The following is an 18,497-nucleotide window of genomic DNA, read 5'->3' as shown; positions in this document are numbered from 1 at the left end:
GAGCCAAAGGCGTTGACGCTCTAGTCCTCCCTTGGCCGCAGGAAGTCCTTCTTTATGTTTTTCTGCCTTGGCTGTTAGTAGGTAAGGTGTTGCATCGCATAGAGAAACATCATGGTGAGGTGATTTTGGTCACTCCGCCCAACATGGAGTGGCTGCGTTGTTCCTGGTTTGTGGATCTGGTCAACTTGTTGGTGGATGGGCCGATTCGCTTCGGCCATCTGACAGGTCTACTGCATCAGGGTCCCATATTTTCAGACCAGGCTGCTCACTTCTGTCTAGCAGCTTGGCTTTTTAAAGGCAGTGATTAAGACATAGAGGTTACATTGTTACAGGCCAGAAGGAGATCCACTAATATGGCTTATATTAGAGTCTGGAAGGTGTGGAGTTATGGAGTCCAGGCTTTCAGGTCTTCCATTGCTGGCATTTTGTCTTTTCTTCAAGATGGTTTTGCTAAAGGATTGTCCCCTAGTTCCCTTTGGGTACAGGTGGCGGTCTTGGGCTCTCTTCATGGGAAGATTGATGAGTCCACTATTTCAGCTCATTTGGATGTTCTTTGATTCCTTAGAGGAACAAAGAATTTGTGCCCACTGATCAGAAGGGTTGTCCATCCTGGAACCTTAATCTGGTTCTCCGAGGTTTGTGTATGGCTCCTTTTGAACCTCTGCAGTGAGCGACTCTGAAGGACTTGACTCTCAAGGTGGTTTTTCTCGTGGTGATATGCTCAGCAAGAAGGATTTCAGAATTGCAAGCATTGTCCTGTCAGGATCCATTCCTCCAGATTTTGGATTCCGGTGTTTCTTTGAGGACGGTGCCTTCCTTTTTGCCGAAAGTGGTGTCCGCTTTTCATGTGAACCTGACAGTGGAGTTTCCAGCCTTTCCTTCAGAAGATTCTTCCGCTCCTCATGCAAAGGAGCTCAAGCGGTTAGATGTACGGTGAGCTCTACTGTGTTACTTAGATGCAATGAATGATTTCAGGAGGTTAGATCACCTCTGTTTTGTGGAGTGGTGAGAAATGTGGGTTCAAAGCTTCTAAAGCTACTATTGCGTGTTCGTTGAAAGAGGCGATTATGTCCACATACATCACTAGCAGTCATGTGATCCCAGAGGGTTTGCGAGCTCATTCTACACATTTGCAGGTGACCTTCTGGACGGAGGCGCAACTGGTGTCACCTCAAGACATTTGTAGAGTGGCGATTTGGAAATCGCTACATACTTTTGTGAAACACTATCGCTTGGATTTGGGAGATTCAGGCTTCCCTTCTTTTGGAGAGAGTGTTCTGCAAGTGGGACTCTCCAGGTCCCACACTAAGTAGAGGGCTTTGGTACATCCCAGGAGCCTGGACTGATCCAGGTACATACAGAGAAAGGAAAATTGGTTCTTACCTGCTGATTTTCATTCCTGTAGTACCACAGATCAATCCAGAACCCGCCCAGTAGCTGAAGGTGGCGAGTCATCCTCCCAGGTATAGTTTTATTCTTATTCATTCAGACTTGTTGGAAGCAGTTTAGAACTTTTCAATATTTCAATTAGTATAGTTTTCAATTGTTTTTTCTGGTTTTTATGCTTGGGTACCGATTTGCAGGTGTCACTAGGGTTTATGAGGCAGTGTCAGTAAAACTTTCTCTGTCTCCATCTGCTGGCAGGGAGGCATAAACCCAGGAGTCTGGACTGATCCATAGTATTACAAGAACAAAAATTAGCAGCTAAGAACCAATTTTCCTTTAGATTAGGCACCCTTAAATGCAAGCAAGAAGAGAGAGGATTTTAGTTGTTTTTTAAACAAGTTTGAACAAGCTGTCATGATTTGCCATGCAGATCAGAGAGATGGAACTTCAATTAGGGAGATCTCAAGGGATAATATAACTGGATAGGTCTATGACTGGATACCTTTCACTGTTAATGACTTTATGGATCATTGTTAGAATGTTATGTTGCACCCGCCATTGGATGGGTAACCAATGGAGGGAAACCCAAATACGAGTGATGTGTTCATTCATTTTTGACCCAGTTAAAAAAGGGCTGTCAAATTTTGTATTATCTTTAATGGCCTAGCCAAGGAAGCTGGTAAACCAAGATACAAACCATTATAGGAATCTAATCTTGATAGCATCAATGTTATGCCTCTGTGCTACTGTTAACACTCCTTTGCTCAGACCTCTTATGTCCATTCTCTATAGTTCTGATAACAGTTCAAGCTTATTTTTTCCCTACCTGTCGTGTTTGTTTCTCTAGCTCTTCATCTGTGGACTCTTAAACCTGCACAATGCTGGCTTTCTGAATGAGGTATGTCTCAACTAGCGCAACTAGGGTGAGATAAAGGGATCCTTCACAGTAGAGAGGGCTGAGAGGATGTTGCTTTCAAACTCTGGCCAGAATTAGTTCTTTTCCTCAGTGCATGCTCCACATTCAAACTAAACTGATTAGCAAAAATCAAGGTGAAAATGAGTGACCATCTGCTCTTCCAAACCCATCCCTGCTGTTCCTGGAAAGGGCTAGAAAATATAAGCCTTGGGGATATATTTAGAAAAACCTTCCTTCAGAGCCACACAAATGTGCCCTTTGCAAAACCATCAGTTTCACAACCTTACGGAGAGCAATAAATATATTCAGTGTCAGTCCTGTAATGCATCCCCATATCCATTCACACTGCTGTTGCATCTCTGCCATGTAATGCCCCTCCATAGCTGCACATCCTTCTGCATTTCATGGTATAACACATCCCCCTACCCATTTCCCTTGGTTTTGAACACTGTGTTAGTAAAACACTCTGTCTGCACATCCTTCTGCATTTCATGGTATAACACATCCCCCTACCCATTTCCCTTGGTTTTGAACACTGTGTTAGTAAAACACTCTGTCTGCACATCCCATCTGAAACATGATTAATCATTATCACTGGTGTAACATATGAATTTATTTGCTTGACCTTTGATTTTTTGAAAGATGCATCCTGAGCTTCTCTTCAGCAACATCCCAGAGATTATCCGAGCACACCGCAGCTTCTGGCAGGAAGTAATGTCACCGGCATTAGAACATTCCCGCAGGACTGGGCAGAAGTTTAACCCACTGCGTTTCAAGGAAGGCTTTCTGGCTGTGAGTCTCCTACTGCTTGGGGCATCTCGGGCGCAGACTTTGTGCAGGAAAGATTGCTCGACGGGAGGCGGGGAGACACAGACGAGGCACCAAAAGATGGTGCAGGATAGCTGAGATGCTACCCAAAGAGAGCCTGCAGAGGGTCATCTTGGGGAGGGTTTGCAGCAGAGATGGTGCCATTGCATGAAGGACTACAGAAGGTAGGGCTAAAAACTGAAAACTCTTTTTTCCCCCTCTCTCAATATGACATTTTCTCTAATTCCTCTCTCTGTACAGTTTTCCATTCACTTTGATTCCTATGTCACTTACTGCCTGGAGGTGAAGAAGAAGATGGAATTTGTGAGGCATGAATTTAGTGATAACGAACTTTTCAAGCTTTTTGTCTCAGTAAGTACAAAAGAACATAACATGCCATACTGGGACCGACCAAGACTCCATCAAGCCCCAGCATCCTGTTTCCAACAGTGGCCAATCCAGGCCATAAGAACCTGGCAAGTACCCAAAAACTAAGTCTATTTCATGTTACTGTTGCTAGTAACAGCAGTGGCTATTTTCTAAGTCAACTTAATTAATAGCAGGTAATGGACTTCTCCTCCAACAACTTATCCAATCCTTTTTTAAACCAAGCTACACTAACTGCACTAACCACATCCTCTGGCAACAAATTTCAGAATTTAATTGTGCGTTGAGTGAAAAAGAACTTTCTCTGATTAGTTTTAAATGTGCCACTTGCTAACTTCATGGAGTGCCCCCTAGTCTTTCTATTATCCAAAAGAGTAAATAACTGATTCACATTAACCCGTTCTAGACCTTTCATGATTTTAAACACCTCTATCATATCCCCCCTCAGTCGTCTCTTCTCCAAGCTAAAAAGTCCTAACCTCTTTAGTCTTTCCTCATAGGGGAGCTGTTCCATTTCCTTTATCATTTTGGTTGCCCTGCTCTGTACCTTCTCCATCGCAACTATATCTTTTTTGAGATGCGGCGACCAGAATTGTACACAGTATTCAAGGTGCGATCTCACCATGGAGCAATACAGAGGCATTATGACATTTTCCATTTTATTCACTGCAGGTTTTGCACCACCTCCATCTGCTGGAGACAGAGAAATACTGAGGAGCTGCAAGTGGCACACCAGATTAAAAGGCCTGTAAAACTTTCTCTGTCTCCATCTACTGGAAGGGAGGCAAAACCCGCAGCACACTGAACCGATGATTTCAATGTATTATCCACTATGACGCCTAGATCTCTTTCTTGGGTTGTAGCACCTAATATGGAACCTAACATTGTGTAATTATAGCATGGGTTATTTTTCCCTATATGCATCACCTTGCACTTATCCACATTAAATTTCATCTGCCATTTGGATGCCCAATTTTCCAGTCTCAGAAAGTCTTCCTGCAATGTATCACAGTCTGCTTGTGATTTAACTACTCTGATCAATTTGGTATCGTCTGCAAATTTGATTACCTCACTTGTCGTATTTCTTTCCAGATCATTTATAAATATATTGAAAAGTAAGGGTTCCAATACAGATCCCTGAGGCACTCCACTGCCCACTCCCTTCCACTGAGAAAATTGCCCATTTAATCCTACTCTCTATTTCCTGTCTTTTAACCAATTTGTAATCTACAAAAAGACACCACCCCCTATCCCATGACTTTTTAATTTCCTTAGAAGCCTCTCATGCGGGACTTTGTCGAATGCCTTCTGAAAATCCAAATATACCACATCTACTGGTTCACCTTTATCCACATGTTTATTAACCCCTTTAAAAAAAGTGAAGCAGATTTGTGAGGCAAGACTTGCCCTGGGTAAAGCCATGCTGACTTTGTTCCATTAAACCATGTCTTTCTATATGTTCTGTGATTTTGATGTTTAGAACACTTTCCACTATTTTTCACAGCATTGAAGTCAGGCTAACCGGTCTGTAGTTTCCTGGATCGCCCCGGAGCCCTTTTTTAAATGTTGGGGTTATATTGGCCACCCTCCAGTCTTCAGGTACAAAGGATGATTTTAATGATAGGTTACTTTGTATTTTTATAGGGTATCCAAACAACATATCATTATTAGTCAATACAAGGGGGACTGATCTTCCTAACCATGTCACAATTCTTTTTCCATGATTTAAGGCTATGCCCTGAGATTCCATCCAGTTGTTAATCTCCCTCAACCCTGGACGAAATGCACAAATGGGATTTCATCTTTAAACACACTAGGAATGAAAAATTGTACATCATCTGCATAAAGTTTAAATAGAAAACCTAGACTAACATATCCGCCAAAGAGTGAAAGTATAGATTAAATTAAGTACAGAGGAGGAGGAATAGCCTAGTGGTTAGAGCAGTGGACTGTGAACCAGGAGACCAGGGTTCGAGTCCTGCTGTTGCTCCTTGTGACCTTGGGCAAGTCACTTTATCCTACATTGCCTCAGGTACAAACTTAGATTGTAAGCCCTCTGAGGATAGAGAAATACCTACAGTACCTGAATGGAAACCAGTGTGATATCTCAATTGAGATCAAATGTCGGTATATAAAAATAATACCTTACTGACAATAAACATACCCCTGAGGTATCCCTAAACAAATAGGTACCATCCTGACATCTCTTTGTTATGGCAAACTCACTGTGAATGACCAGTTAAATATGAATGAAGCCATTTGTAAATTTTTCCTTCTAGTCATATTCTTTGTAGTCTGATCAATAAACCATTAAGTAGAACACAATCAAAAGCAGCTTTAACATCTGGTTGGACAAGTATTCCCAAATGATTCTTATTCACTTCTTTCTAAACATCATCCATCAAGGAAAGTAATAAAGTCTCTGTTCCATACTGTTCCTTGTGTAGAATCTTATTATCTTCTAGGAAATCCTCTAATTGTATCAAAACCCATTTTTCCATGACTTTACTTACAGAACAAAGATTGAACACTGGGTGATAATTTGATATATCTAAACTAGCTTTAGATCTACGTTTTATTATAGCTTACTTAAGTTTTACTTGGTTTTATTATAGCTTACTTAAGAACACATTCTTTGCATTCTCCAGAATGTAAGGATTGATTTATGATAGCGATTAATACCGTACCTATCGTTAGTGACATTCATCTTAAAATTCCAAATGGACATGAATCCAGTCCATAACTCTTTATTTTAATAATTGAACCAACATCTTGCATCTTCTGCTAGTTAGTGGGACAAATGTATCCCACTTTACCTCCCAGGATCCATTACTATCAATACATTCTATCGTATAGGTACGCCTTATTCCCCCATTCCCTAACTTTTCCACCTTCTCTATTTATAATTAAGCAGCCAAATCATTACATGTTGGAGAGTCCTCTGTCTTTTGTTTTGGTAGACTTATTCAATTTTTCAATACTGAAAAAAAGCTCCAAAGGCTTATTCGTTGATTGAATATTATTTTTTTCTTACCGTTATCAATACATTTTTTATAATTTGCCATCACTAAATCATAACTTTGGTTTATTCAATTCTGTTTTCTTTTTCCGTCATTATGTAACCTATCATTTAAAACAACTACAGTACCTACTGGTGAGTGGCCAATGTAATGCCAGTTTTTAAAAAGGGCTCTGTGATAGCTCACGTGGTAGGCGACTTAACAGCCAGAGGAATCAAATGCATTTTATTTACAGTGAAACAAACTCAAAATAAATATGGCAGCACACCTTCACTTCATGATTCACCATGAACAATGCTGCTCATCTTACTTCAGGTATTGTACAGTCCTTTAAAACTAGGAGATCCTTGCATACAGTAGTTCTTTCTCTCTATGCTTCCCGGACTTATCTCACCTTCCCAGGCCCTGCCAACTTAACCCAAGCTAAAGAGAACTCCCTGGACCAGAATCCCTTGCAGTGTTGGTCTTTAAGGAGGAACGGGCCAGATAGCTGTGGCCAGTCCTTGAAGGTGTTTTGAGGGAGTTTCTTATAGACTCCCTCACATACCCTCTCCCTCAGCTGGGCCTTGTCAGGTCAAGTGTCCATCCATGTCTGGGCTAAATCCTGGCTCCTCCTCATGGACATCCCCCCTTCAGGTGGACTGCCCTGGTTATTCATGAGTTGGCCCAACTGGGTTGAAAACTGGGGATAATCTCGTCCCAGAATTATTGGACATGGGAGTTCAGGAAAGACTCCTGCTTCCATATGGCTTGTCCTGCCAGGGTCATTAACAGGACCTGACTGCTTGGACATTTTTGTCTGTCCCCGTTTCTCTTTCCTCTTATGGTTGATGTGCTTGCAAACGAAAATCTTGCCACACCCTGAATCCACCAACACTTGGGTGGGAATTCTATCCAGTTTAACCTGGATTATAAAGTCCCTTGAGTCCTAAATGAGGAATGTCCACAGAGTTGCAGCTTTGGAGCTGCCAGTCTGGTCCCATTCATGCTTCCAGGCATCATTCTCATTCTGGGGCTCTATTCCCACCTCTGGTTCCCTTTCATGTTTTCTGTGAACTTGAGTTCCCATTCCAGTTCTTCTACTGTATGGTCTCTGACTTACAGAAAGAGCACATTTTATTGTCCATTTCTCCTAGGGGCTCTTCATTTTCTATCTATTGATACGGACACTGCTCGTCCTCATGATCGTTCCTCGCACAAAGGGCACAGAACAAAAGGAATTCATATCCCCTTTCCTGGGTTCTTCCAGCCTCTGAGCGGTTCCTAATTTCCTTCAACTTGAGGGTTACTCCCTGTTTTGGGGATTTGCTTTTCTCCATTTGTATTTTACCCTCTAGTGTTGGCTGGGTCACTAGACCAATGTCCATAACATCACTTCCCTCATATTGGCAGTCCCATGCCAAGTGACCTCTCCAACCACAGTACAATATGTGGAAGAGTCTGTGGCCTGGGCTCTGGAATGGAAGAGCTAAATCATCTCTGATGGACGCTGCTGGGGCCCTCCAATCTCTTCGCTTCATCAGGGTTTGTATGGGCTGCTTTTCTAGACTTCTTATACTATTGGGCATTAGTTGCAACTGGTGGAAGGCTTCTGTTGCTTCTAGGGATATTTCTAATCTGAGACTTGAGTGGCGGCAGACCCAGTTATGCATGAGCCAGTCAAACCCATCTAGGAAACTGTTCCAGAAGCACTTGGGCTACTTTGTGTCCAGTCTTTGTCTCTAGCTGCAACTACTTCCAGGTGGCATCCTTCAGGTGGTGAAACAGATTTCGGGGACTCTCCTCAAGCTGCAGGAAACCTGGCCGGAACTACTGCCAGTACATTTCTGAGGTATACTCAGCTTTCTCCAGGATAGCAGCCTTGACTTCCACATAGGTAGCCCTCACATCTGGGTTGGCTGCTTGAAAAAACGTTTGACTTCTACCCATGAGCAAATTAGCCAAGTAGGTCATCTAGTAGGGCAGTCCTCTCATACTTTATCAGAAAGACCTCTGGGTCCTTGCCAGTTTTCATTTTAAACAGGATGTGAGGGAATGAAGTGGCCTGCGGTATCCTGGTCAGAGCAGTCTGCACAGCCCCTGCTATCTGAGTTAGAACTGGCCTTTGCTGCATTAACAGTTCTTGCAATTTGCGATTGTATAGAATTCTGCAACTGCTGCAGCCCTGTAGTCAGGATCTGGATTACTTGCTCCATTTTCTATGAGTATTGTGTGCAGTTCAGATCACTCAATATAGACAGAGCAGAACTAAAAAAGGTGCAGAGGAGATAAAGGTGTTAGAATATGGAAAAGAGGGCTCTTCAGCCAACAGGGGACATGATAGAGATTTATAAAATCATTACTGGGATTGACAGGTTAATAAAGGGGACTTATTTAACCTTTCAGCTAATCCGAAAATAAGGGAGCACTCCATAAAACTGAAAACCACCACATTTAAAACAAATCATAGGAAGTATTTTTTCACTTAGTACACAATCAAGCTATGGAATCTGTGGCCAGAGATTGTGGCAAGGCAAGTAACACAGCGTGGTTCAACAGAGGATTGGACAAGATCCTGAAGGAAAAGTCCATAAGCAGTTATTAGCCAGGCAGATTGGGGAAAGACGGCGCTTATCTTTGGGCTTGAGAATCAAGAAATAGATCAGTGATTGTGGACCTGCCATTATCAGAGACAGAATGCTGGGCTCAATGGACCTGGTTCTGACCCATCATGGCATGACATAAGAATAATGGAGAGCAATGAACAGCATGGGAAAACATGGGCTCCTTCTCCTTCCAGTGGGTTGAGAAGCACAAACAGTCTCATCGGCTGCTACTCAGTGACATGCTCATGAAACCTCACCAGCGAATCACAAAATATCCTCTCCTACTGAAAGCCATCCTGAAGAGAACCGAAGATAGTCAGGGCAGAGATGCTCTCACTAGCATGGTAAGAGATATCTGTAATCTATTGCTCCCACAGTACAGAACTAGAGAGGTCTCCCTGTCCCCAAATCACAGGCTGAGAGAGGTCTTCCTATCCCCGAATCACAGGCTGAGAGAGGTCTTCCTATCCCCAAATCACAGACTGAGAGAGGTCTTCCTATCCCTGAATCACAGGGTGAGAGAGTTCTGACCCGTTCCCTAATCACAGGGTGAGAGAGTTCTGACCCGTTCCCTAATCACAGGGTGAGAGAGATCTGACCCGTTCCCTAATCACAGGGTGAGAGAGGTCTGACCCGTTCCCTAATCACAGGGTGAGCAAGGTCTGACCCATTCCCTAATCACAGGGTGAGAGAGTTCTGACCCGTTCCCTAATCACAGGGTGAGCGAGGTCTGACCCGTTCCCTAATCACAGGGTGAGAGAGTTCTGCCCCATTCCCTAATCACAGGGAGAGAGAGATCTGACCCGTTCCCTAATCACAGGGCGAGAGAGATCTGACCCGTTCCCTAATCATAGGGAGAGAGAGGTCTGACCCGTTTCCTGCTAGCTTTTTCTTATAAATTGTTTCTATTGTTCCCCATTTATAGATCAGCTCCGTGGAGATGTTCTTGCAATACATCAATGCTCAGATGCAGCACGGGGAGGATTATGAGAAGCTGTTATTCACGCTGGGACGAATTGGATCATATGAGGTTTTAGAACCAGCGTCAGAGGAAATTGAGAAGGTGATTGCTGTTTGTGGGATTATCTGTGGTGGGGTTCCCTGTGCTTCTGATACTGGAGATGGGTGAAGGGGAGATGCTTGTACCTCTGGTCTGCGGATGGGGGGGAGAGAGCTCCAGGGATTGCATGGGGTTACCTGTTTTGGGTTTCCAGCAGTGATGATTCATTCTCTTTGTTCTGGATATCAGTTCTGCTCTGTCTGACTTTTTCCCTGCAGAACTTAAAGCCATTTTCTAGGCTGGACCTGACTGTGCCAGTGACGGGGGCCGGACCGCAATGCGTTCGCTGTTTATTGAAGGAGGGCTCACTCAAAATGAAGGAAGGCAAAGAAGGAAAGGTAAGAAGCTGCAGTGGCTGACTGGCTCCGGCACGTCTATATGGCAATGGCTTCTCTGGGGTAAAGCGCCACAGGTTTTCAAGAATTAGGCAGCTGGACCTGATCTTCTGGAAAGTCCCTCTGCTAAGCAGATGATTATCCCTGTCTTTGTCACTAAGTGCTTAGGTTTATTCACTTGTATATTTATATATATTATATATATATATATATATATATATATATATATATATATATATACATGTAGGCATTTCCGGGGTATAAATTGGTTAGCAGGTGACAGGGGAATACATAGCCTGCTACCAGATTTTCAGTTTTGCTATTTCTCTTTGCAAAGATAGCAGCTAAAATCTAATCAGCTGAAAGGAAGTTCCCAATGCATAATTTGTTCAACATTGGGTGTCAGTGTATTTAAGAGTTACATGATATGTAAGGACCAAGTCTAGTACTGGGAGTTATCAAAATACCATATCAGGGGCCTCAAACCCATAGTCATGGGGATTACTGGAATGACAAGTATCCCTGCATCTACAGTGGTCACTATAGTCACAGGGATTACTAAAATGAGAAGCATCCCTGCGTCTATAGTAGTCACAAGGATTTCTAAAATGAGAAGTATCCCTGGGTCTATAGTGGTCACAGGGGTTCCTAAAATGAGAAGTATCCCTGCATCTATACTAGTCACAGGGGTTCCTAAAATGAGAAGTATCCCTGCGTCTATAGTAGTCACAGGGGTTCCTAAAATGAGAAGTATTCCTGCAACTACAGTAGTCACAGGGGTTACTAAAATGAGAAGTATCCCTGCGTCTATAGTAGTCACAGGGGTTCCTAAAATGAGAAGTATTCCTGCATCTATAGTAGTTACAGGGGTTACTAAAATAAGAAGTATCCCTCTGTCTATAGTAGTCACAAGGATTCCTAAAATGAGAAGTATCCCTGCATCTATAGTAGTCACAGGGATTTCTAAAATGAGAAGTATCCCTGCATCTATAGTGGTCACGGGGAATTCTGAAATGACAAGTATCCCTGCGTCTATAGTGGTCACAAGGATTCCTAAAATGAGAAGTATTCCTGCATCTATAGTAGTCACAGGGATTCCTAAAATGAGAGGTATCCCTGCATCTATAGTGGTCACAGGAGTTCCTAAAATGAGAAGTATCCCTGCGTCTATAGTAGTCACAGGGGTTCCTAAAATGAGAAGTATCCCTGTGTCTATAGTGGTCACAGGAGTTCGTAAAATGAGAAGTATCCCTGCGTCTATAGTAGTCACAAGGATTACTAAAATGAGAAGTATCCCTGGATCTATAGTGGTCACAGGGGTTCCTAAAATGAGAAGTATCCCTGCATCTATAGTAGTCACAGGGGATCCTAAAATGAGAAGTATTCCTGCGTCTATAGTAGTCACAGGGGTTCCTAAAATGAGAAGTATTCCTGCATCTATAGTAGTCACAGGGGTTACTAAAATGAGAAGTATCCCTGTGTCTAAAGTAGTCACAGGGGTTCATAAAATGAGAAGTATTCCTGCATCTATAGTAGTTACAGGTGTTACTAAAATGAGAAGTATCCCTGCGTCTATAGTAGTCACAGGGGTTCCTAAAATGAGAAGTATCCCTGTGTCTAAAGTAGTCACAGGGGTTCCTAAAATGAGAAGTATTCCTGCATCTATAGTAGTCACAGGGGTTCCTAAAATGAGAAGTATCCCTGCATCTATAGTAGTCACAGGGGTTCCTAAAATGAGAAGTATCCCTGCAACTATAGTAGTCACAGGGGTTCCTAAAATGAGAAGTATTCCTGCATCTATAGTAGTCACAGGGGTTCCTAAAATGAGAAGTATCCCTGTGTCTAAAGTAGTCACAGGAGTTCCTAAAATGAGAAGTATCCATGCATCTATAGTAGTCACAGGGGTTCCTAAAATGAGAAGTATTCCTGCGTCTATAGTAGTCACAGGGGTTCCTAAAATGAGAAGTATTCCTGCGTCTATAGTAGTCACAGGGGTTACTAAAATGAGAAGTATCCCTGTGTCTAAAGTAGACACAGGGGTTCCTAAAATGAGAAGTATTCCTGCATCTATAGTAGTCACAGGGGTTCCTAAAATGAGAATTATCCCTGTGTCTATAGTAGTCACAGGGGTTCCTAAAATGAGAAGTATTCCTGCATCTATAGTAGTCACAGGGGTTCCTAAAATGAGAAGTATCCCTGCATCTATAGTAGTCACAGGGGTTCCTAAAATGAGAAGTATCCCTGCATCTATAGTGGTCACAGGTGTTACTAAAATGAGAATTATCCCTGCATCTATAGTGGTCACAGGGGTTCCTAAAATGAGAAGTATCCCTGCATCTATAGTGGTCACAGGGGTTCCTAAAATGAGAAGTATCCCTGCATCTATAGTAGTCACAGGGGTTCCTAAAATGAGAAGTATTCCTGCATATATAGTAGTCACAGGGGTTCCTAAAATGAGAAGTATCCCTGCATCTATAGTGGTCACAGGGGTTCCTAAAATGAGAAGTATCCCTGCATCTATAGTGGTCATGGGGATTAGTGGAATGAGATCCCCGCATCTATAGTGGTCATGGGGAATAGTGGAATGAGATCCCCGCATCTATAGTGGTCATGGGGATTAGTGGAATGAGATCCCTGCATCTATAGTGATCACAGGGGTTTCTGAAATGAGATCCCCGTATCTATAGTGGTCATAGAGGTTTCTGGAATAATCCCTATGGCTATAGTGGTCACAGGGGTTTCTGGCATGAGAAGTATCCCTGCCTCTATAGTGGTCATGGGGATTAGTGGAATGAGATCCCCGCATCTATAGTGGTCACGGAGATTAGTGGAATGAGATCCCCGCATCCATAGTGGTCACAGGGGTTTCTGGAATGAGATGTTATGCCTCTCTGTGTCTGTAGAAAAGGGGTAATAAGATATTGCGGGCCCTTGCATCACTTTTCGTTCCTTCATAATGTCTGATTTGTACTTGCTGTTGTGAAGACTGATGTTGGTCCGTCACTTTTCCACTCTGTAGCTGGATGTTCATTGTTTCTTATTCATCGACGTGTTCTTGATCACTAAAATGCAAAAGAAGTCTGAGCTCAGCAAAGTAATCCGCCCCCCACTTTTGGCAGAGAGAATTGTGTGTCGTGCGCTGCGAGATCCCAGTGAGTATCCACCCCTGCTTTCTATAGTCATGAACAAGTTTCCTTGTGACAGATCTTTTTGAGTGGTTTAAATACTCTCACCTTCCAGTCCTGCCTTGCTCTCCAGTGCAGATGCTGCTGCAAGACTGCTCTCTCTTGTAGTAATGACTGCTTTCTCCAATTCATCTTATAACAGAAAGGGCAGCATAGCAGTTATTTAGCTAAGTGGTAGCCGCTGAATGCAGGCAGATATTCAAAGGTTGCCACATAACTGAATTACTCAGAAGTACATTGCACTGAATAGCAAACATTTGCTCTACATATCTATTACATTCTCTGTCCTCCTGCAGTCACCTCTTCTGCCTCCTCTGTCTCTAGCTCTCTCTCTCTCTCTCTCTCTCTGTTGCTCTCTCCCCCCTTCAGCCTCCCCAGCTCTTCACACTCTCTGTTACTGCTGCTGTCACCTCTTCTGTCTCCCCTGTCTCTAGCTCTCTCTCTCTGTTGCTCTCTCTCCCCTTCAGCCTCCCCCAGCTCTTCACACTCTCTGTACTGCTGCTGTCACTTCTGCCTCCTCTGTCTCTAGCTGCTCTCTCTCTGTTGCTCTCTCCCCCTTCAGCCTCCCCCAGCTCTTCACACTCTCTGTACTGCTGCTGTCACCTCTTCTGTCTCCCCTGTCTCTAGCTCTCTCTCTCTCTCTGTTGCTCTCTCTCCCCTTCAGCCTCCCCCAGCTCTTCACACTCTCTGTACTGCTGCTGTCACTTCTGCCTCCTCTGTCTCTAGCTGCTCTCTCTCTGTTGCTCTCTCCCCCTTCAGCCTCCCCCAGCTCTTCACACTCTCTGTACTGCTGCTGTCACCTCTTCTGTCTCCCCTGTCTCTAGCTCTCTCTCTCTCTCTGTTGCTCTCTCTCCCCTTCAGCCTCCCCCAGCTCTTCACACTCTCTGTACTGCTGCTGTCACTTCTGCCTCCTCTGTCTCTAGCTGCTCTCTCTCTCTGTTGCTCTCTCCCCCTTCAGCCTCCCCCAGCTCTTCACACTCTCTGTACTGCTGCTGTCACCTCTTCTGTCTCCTCTGTCTCTAGCTCTCTCTCTCTCTCTGTTGCTCTCTCTCCCCTTCAGCCTCCCCCAGCTCTTCACACTCTCTGTACTGCTGCTGTCACCTCTTCTGCCTCCTCTGTCTCTATCTATCTCTCTCTATGTTGCTCTCTCCCCCTTCAGCCTCCCCCAGCTCTTAACACTCTCTGTACTGCTGCTGCCACCTCTTCTGCCTCCTCTGTCTCTAGCTCTCTCTCTCTCTCTGTTGCTCTCTCCCCCTTCAGCCTCCCCCAGCTCTTCACACTCTCTGTACTTCTGCTGCCACCTCTTCTGCCTCCTCTGTCTCTAGCTCTCTCTCTCTGTTGCTCTCTCCCCCTTCAGCCTCCCCCAGCTCTTCACACTCTCTGTACTGCTGCTGTCACCTCTTCTGCCTCCTCTGTCTCTAGCTCTCTCTCTCTCTCTGTTCCTCTCTCCCCCCTTCAGCCTCCCCCAGCTCTTCACACTCTCTGTACTGCTGCTGTCACCTCTTCTGCCTCCTCTGTCTCTAGCTCTCTCTCTCTCTCTGTTGCTCTCTCTCCCCTTCAGACTTCCCCAGCTCTTCACACTCTCTGTACTGCTGCTGTCACCTCTTCTGCCTCCTCTGTCTCTAGCTCTCTCTCTCTCTCTGTTGCTCTCTCCCCCCTTCAGACTCCCCCAGCTCTTCACACTCTCTGTACTGCTGCTGTCACCTCTTCTGCTTCCTATGTCTCTAGCTCTCTCTCTCTCTCTCTGTTGCTCTCTCCCCCTTCAGCCTCCCCCAGCTCTTCACACTCTCTGTACTGCTGCTGTCACCTCTTCTGCCTCCTCTGTCTCTAGCTCTCTCTCTCTCTCTCTCTCTCTCTGTTGCTCTCTCCTCCCTTCAGCCTCCCCCAGCTCTTCACACTCTCTGTACTGCTGCTGTCACCTCTTCTGTCTCCTCTGTCTCTAGCGCTCTCTCTCTCTGTTGCTCTCTCCTCCCTTCAGCCTCCCCCAGCTCTTCACACTCTCTGTACTGCTGCTGTCACCTCTTCTGTCTCCTCTGTCTCTAGCTCTCTCTCTCTCTCTCTGTTGCTCTCTCCTCCTTTCAGCCTCCCCCAGCTCTTCACACTCTCTGTACTGCTGCTGTCACCTCTTCTGCCTCCTCTGTCTCTAGCTCTCTCTCTCTCTCTCTGTTGCTCTCTCCCCCCTTCAGCCTCCCCAGCTCTTCACACTCTCTGTACTGCTGCTGTCACCTCTTCTGCCTCCTCTGTCTCTAGCTCTCTCTCTCTCTCTGTTGCTCTCTCCCCCTTCAGCCTCCCCCAGCTCTTCACGCTCTCTGTACTGCTGCTGTCACCTCTTCTGCCTCCTCTGTCTCTAGCTCTCTCTCTCTCTCTGTTGCTCTCTCCCCCTTCAGCCTCCCCCAGCTCTTCACGCTCTCTGTACTGCTGCTGTCACCTCTTCTGTCTCCTCTGTCTCTAGCTCTCTCTCTCTCTCTCTCTCTGTTGCTCTCTCCCCCCTTCAGACACCCCCAGCTCTTCACACTCTCTGTACTGCTGCTACCTCTTCTGTCTCCTCTGTCTCTAGCTCTCTCTCTCTCTCTCTCTCTCTCTGTTGCTCTCTCCCCCCTTCAGACTCCCCCAGCTCTTCACACTCTCTGTACTGCTGCTGTCACCTCTTCTGCCTCCTCTGTCTCTAGCTCTCTCTCTCTCTCTCTGTTGTTCTCCCCCCCCCCCCTTCAGCCTCCCCCAGCTCTTCACACTCTCTGTACTGCTGCTGTCACCTCTTCTGCCTCCTCTGTCTCTAGCTCTCTCTCTCTCTGTTGCTCTCCCCCCCCTTCAGACTCCCCCAGCTCTTCACACTCTCTGTACTGCTGCTGTCACCTCTTCTGTTTCCTCTGTCTCTAGCTCTCTCTCTCTCTCTCTCTGTTGCTCTCTCTCCCCTTCAGCCTCCCCCAGCTCTTCACACTCTCTGTACTGCTGCTGTCACCTCTTCTGTCTCCTCTGTCTCTAGCTCTCTCTCTCTCTCTCTCTCTCTCCCCTTCAGCCTCCCCCAGCTCTTCACACTCTCTGTACTGCTGCTGTCACCTCTTCTGCCTCCTCTGTCTCTAGCTCTCTCTCTCTCTCTCTGTTGCTCTCCCCCCCTTCAGTCTCCCCAGCTCTTCACACTCTCTGTACTGCTGCTGTCACCTCTTCTGCCTCCTCTGTCTCTAGCTCTCTCTCTCTCTCTGTTGCTCTCTCTCCCCTTCAGCCTCCCCCAGCTCTTCACACTCTCTGTACTGCTGCTGTCACCTCTTCTGCCTCCTCTGTCTCTAGCTCTCTCTCTCTCTGTTGCTCTCCCCCCCTTCAGACTCCCCCAGCTCTTCACACTCTCTGTACTGCTGCTGTCACCTCTTCTGCCTCCTCTGTCTCTAGCTCTCTCTCTCTCTCTGTTGCTCTCCCCCCCTTCAGCCTCCCCCAGCTCTTCACACTCTCTGTACTGCTGCTGTCACCTCTTCTGCCTCCTCTGTCTCTAGCTCTCTCTCTCTCTGTTGCTCTCCCACCCTTCAGACTCCCCCAGCTCTTCACACTCTCTGTACTGCTGCTGTCACCTCTTCAGTCTCCTCTGTCTCTAGCTCTCTCTCTCTCTCTCTCTCTCTGTTGCTCTCTCCCCCCTTCAGACTTCCCCAGCTCTTCACACTCTCTGTACTGCTGCTGTCACCTCTTCTGTCTCCTCTGTCTCTAGCTCTCTCTCTGTTGCTCTCTCCCCCCTTCAGACTCCCCCAGCTCTTCACACTCTCTGTACTGCTGCTGCTGCCACCTCTTCTGTCTCCCTCGCCGCTCACTGCTTTTTCCCTGCCACTTGCAGTGACAGCTTTTTAGTTATCATCATTGTTAATCATGACCGATGTAATCTGTTTCCTGTCTCTTTTTAAGATTCCTTCCTCCTCATTTACTTGAATGAGTTTCGTTGTGCGTCTGTTGCCCTCAGCTTTCAGTGTTCCAACCCCTCCAGCTGTAAGGACTGGATACAGAAAATCCTAAAGGCTCAGGTGAGTATACAGAGGGCAGGTGGGTAATGCAGTTGACCTTACTCTGATGCTCACTAATATTGTGACATCACTGCCAGAAGTCATTGGGGTCTAAACTCTCACCAAGTCGCTTCAAAACAATTTTAAGAGTTTTTTGCAACCCAACTTTAAGTCTGTCCACAAGTGGACTGTGTTTGTGCCTGAGCAAGTAATGTGTGTGCATGTTTGATTGCTTATGTACATGTGCCTGATTGTGGTTGTGTGTTTTGCATGCATGTAAGATTGAATATATGTGTGTTTACATGTTTTGCTAGTGTGTAGCCAGATGGACTCAGGACCAGTGAGTTTATGCTCCCCTGCCAGCAGATGGAGACAGAGTCAGGTTTCAAAGCTGACATCACCCTAGGTACTCCCCTGCAGTGATGTCAGCCCTTCTGTATTTCTCCATCTCCAGCAGATGTGGATATGCTTTCCATATAGGGTTCACTGTACCTTTTGGAAGAAGAAATTCTACTTTTAAATTGGAGAAAGATTGAGCCCCGCTCTCCTGCAGTGATACCTAAAGGTCCCTCCCCCAGTTGAGAATTCCTGAGGTGATTTCCCAGATCCCTCAGAGGTGAGCCTTGGTCCGGTAGCCGGTTCCTGGCGTGGACTTTGCTGCTGAAAGGCAGCGGGTGCAGGAAGCAGAGCACAGTGGTGATGGCCAAAGTCCTCTTCCCCCCTCCCCCCGCAACCAGAGACCGTCTCTGTACTCAGCCAGTAAGCGCTGAGCCCATGTAAGTAAAGAGAAAAGAGGATTCCTCCCGATTCAGAGACATTGGAGGTGTTTTGGTAAG

The 18,497-nt window shown here is 45.5% G+C and overlaps 1 protein-coding gene across 1 annotated transcript in view; it reads left to right on the top strand.

The window, feature by feature from the left end:
• PLEKHG6 (pleckstrin homology and RhoGEF domain containing G6) overlaps positions 1-18,497 on the top strand; it is a 54,491-nt gene that overhangs the window by 25,396 nt on the left and 10,598 nt on the right. The window contains exons 7-14 of the mRNA XM_029580822.1: positions 2,234-2,284; positions 2,945-3,094; positions 3,371-3,481; positions 9,296-9,445; positions 10,027-10,164; positions 10,380-10,499; positions 13,516-13,648; positions 17,567-17,682. Of these exons, the coding sequence (XP_029436682.1) occupies positions 2,234-2,284; positions 2,945-3,094; positions 3,371-3,481; positions 9,296-9,445; positions 10,027-10,164; positions 10,380-10,499; positions 13,516-13,648; positions 17,567-17,682 (969 nt within the window). The remainder of the gene's footprint in view (positions 1-2,233; positions 2,285-2,944; positions 3,095-3,370; positions 3,482-9,295; positions 9,446-10,026; positions 10,165-10,379; positions 10,500-13,515; positions 13,649-17,566; positions 17,683-18,497) is intronic.

The sequence above is a fragment of the Rhinatrema bivittatum genome, chromosome 16 (genome assembly GCF_901001135.1).
Source record: "Rhinatrema bivittatum chromosome 16, aRhiBiv1.1, whole genome shotgun sequence".
Classification (NCBI taxonomy): Eukaryota; Metazoa; Chordata; class Amphibia; order Gymnophiona; family Rhinatrematidae; genus Rhinatrema; species Rhinatrema bivittatum.
Note: the sequence above shows the minus strand (reverse complement) of the source record. Positions and strands in the feature narration are given on the sequence as shown.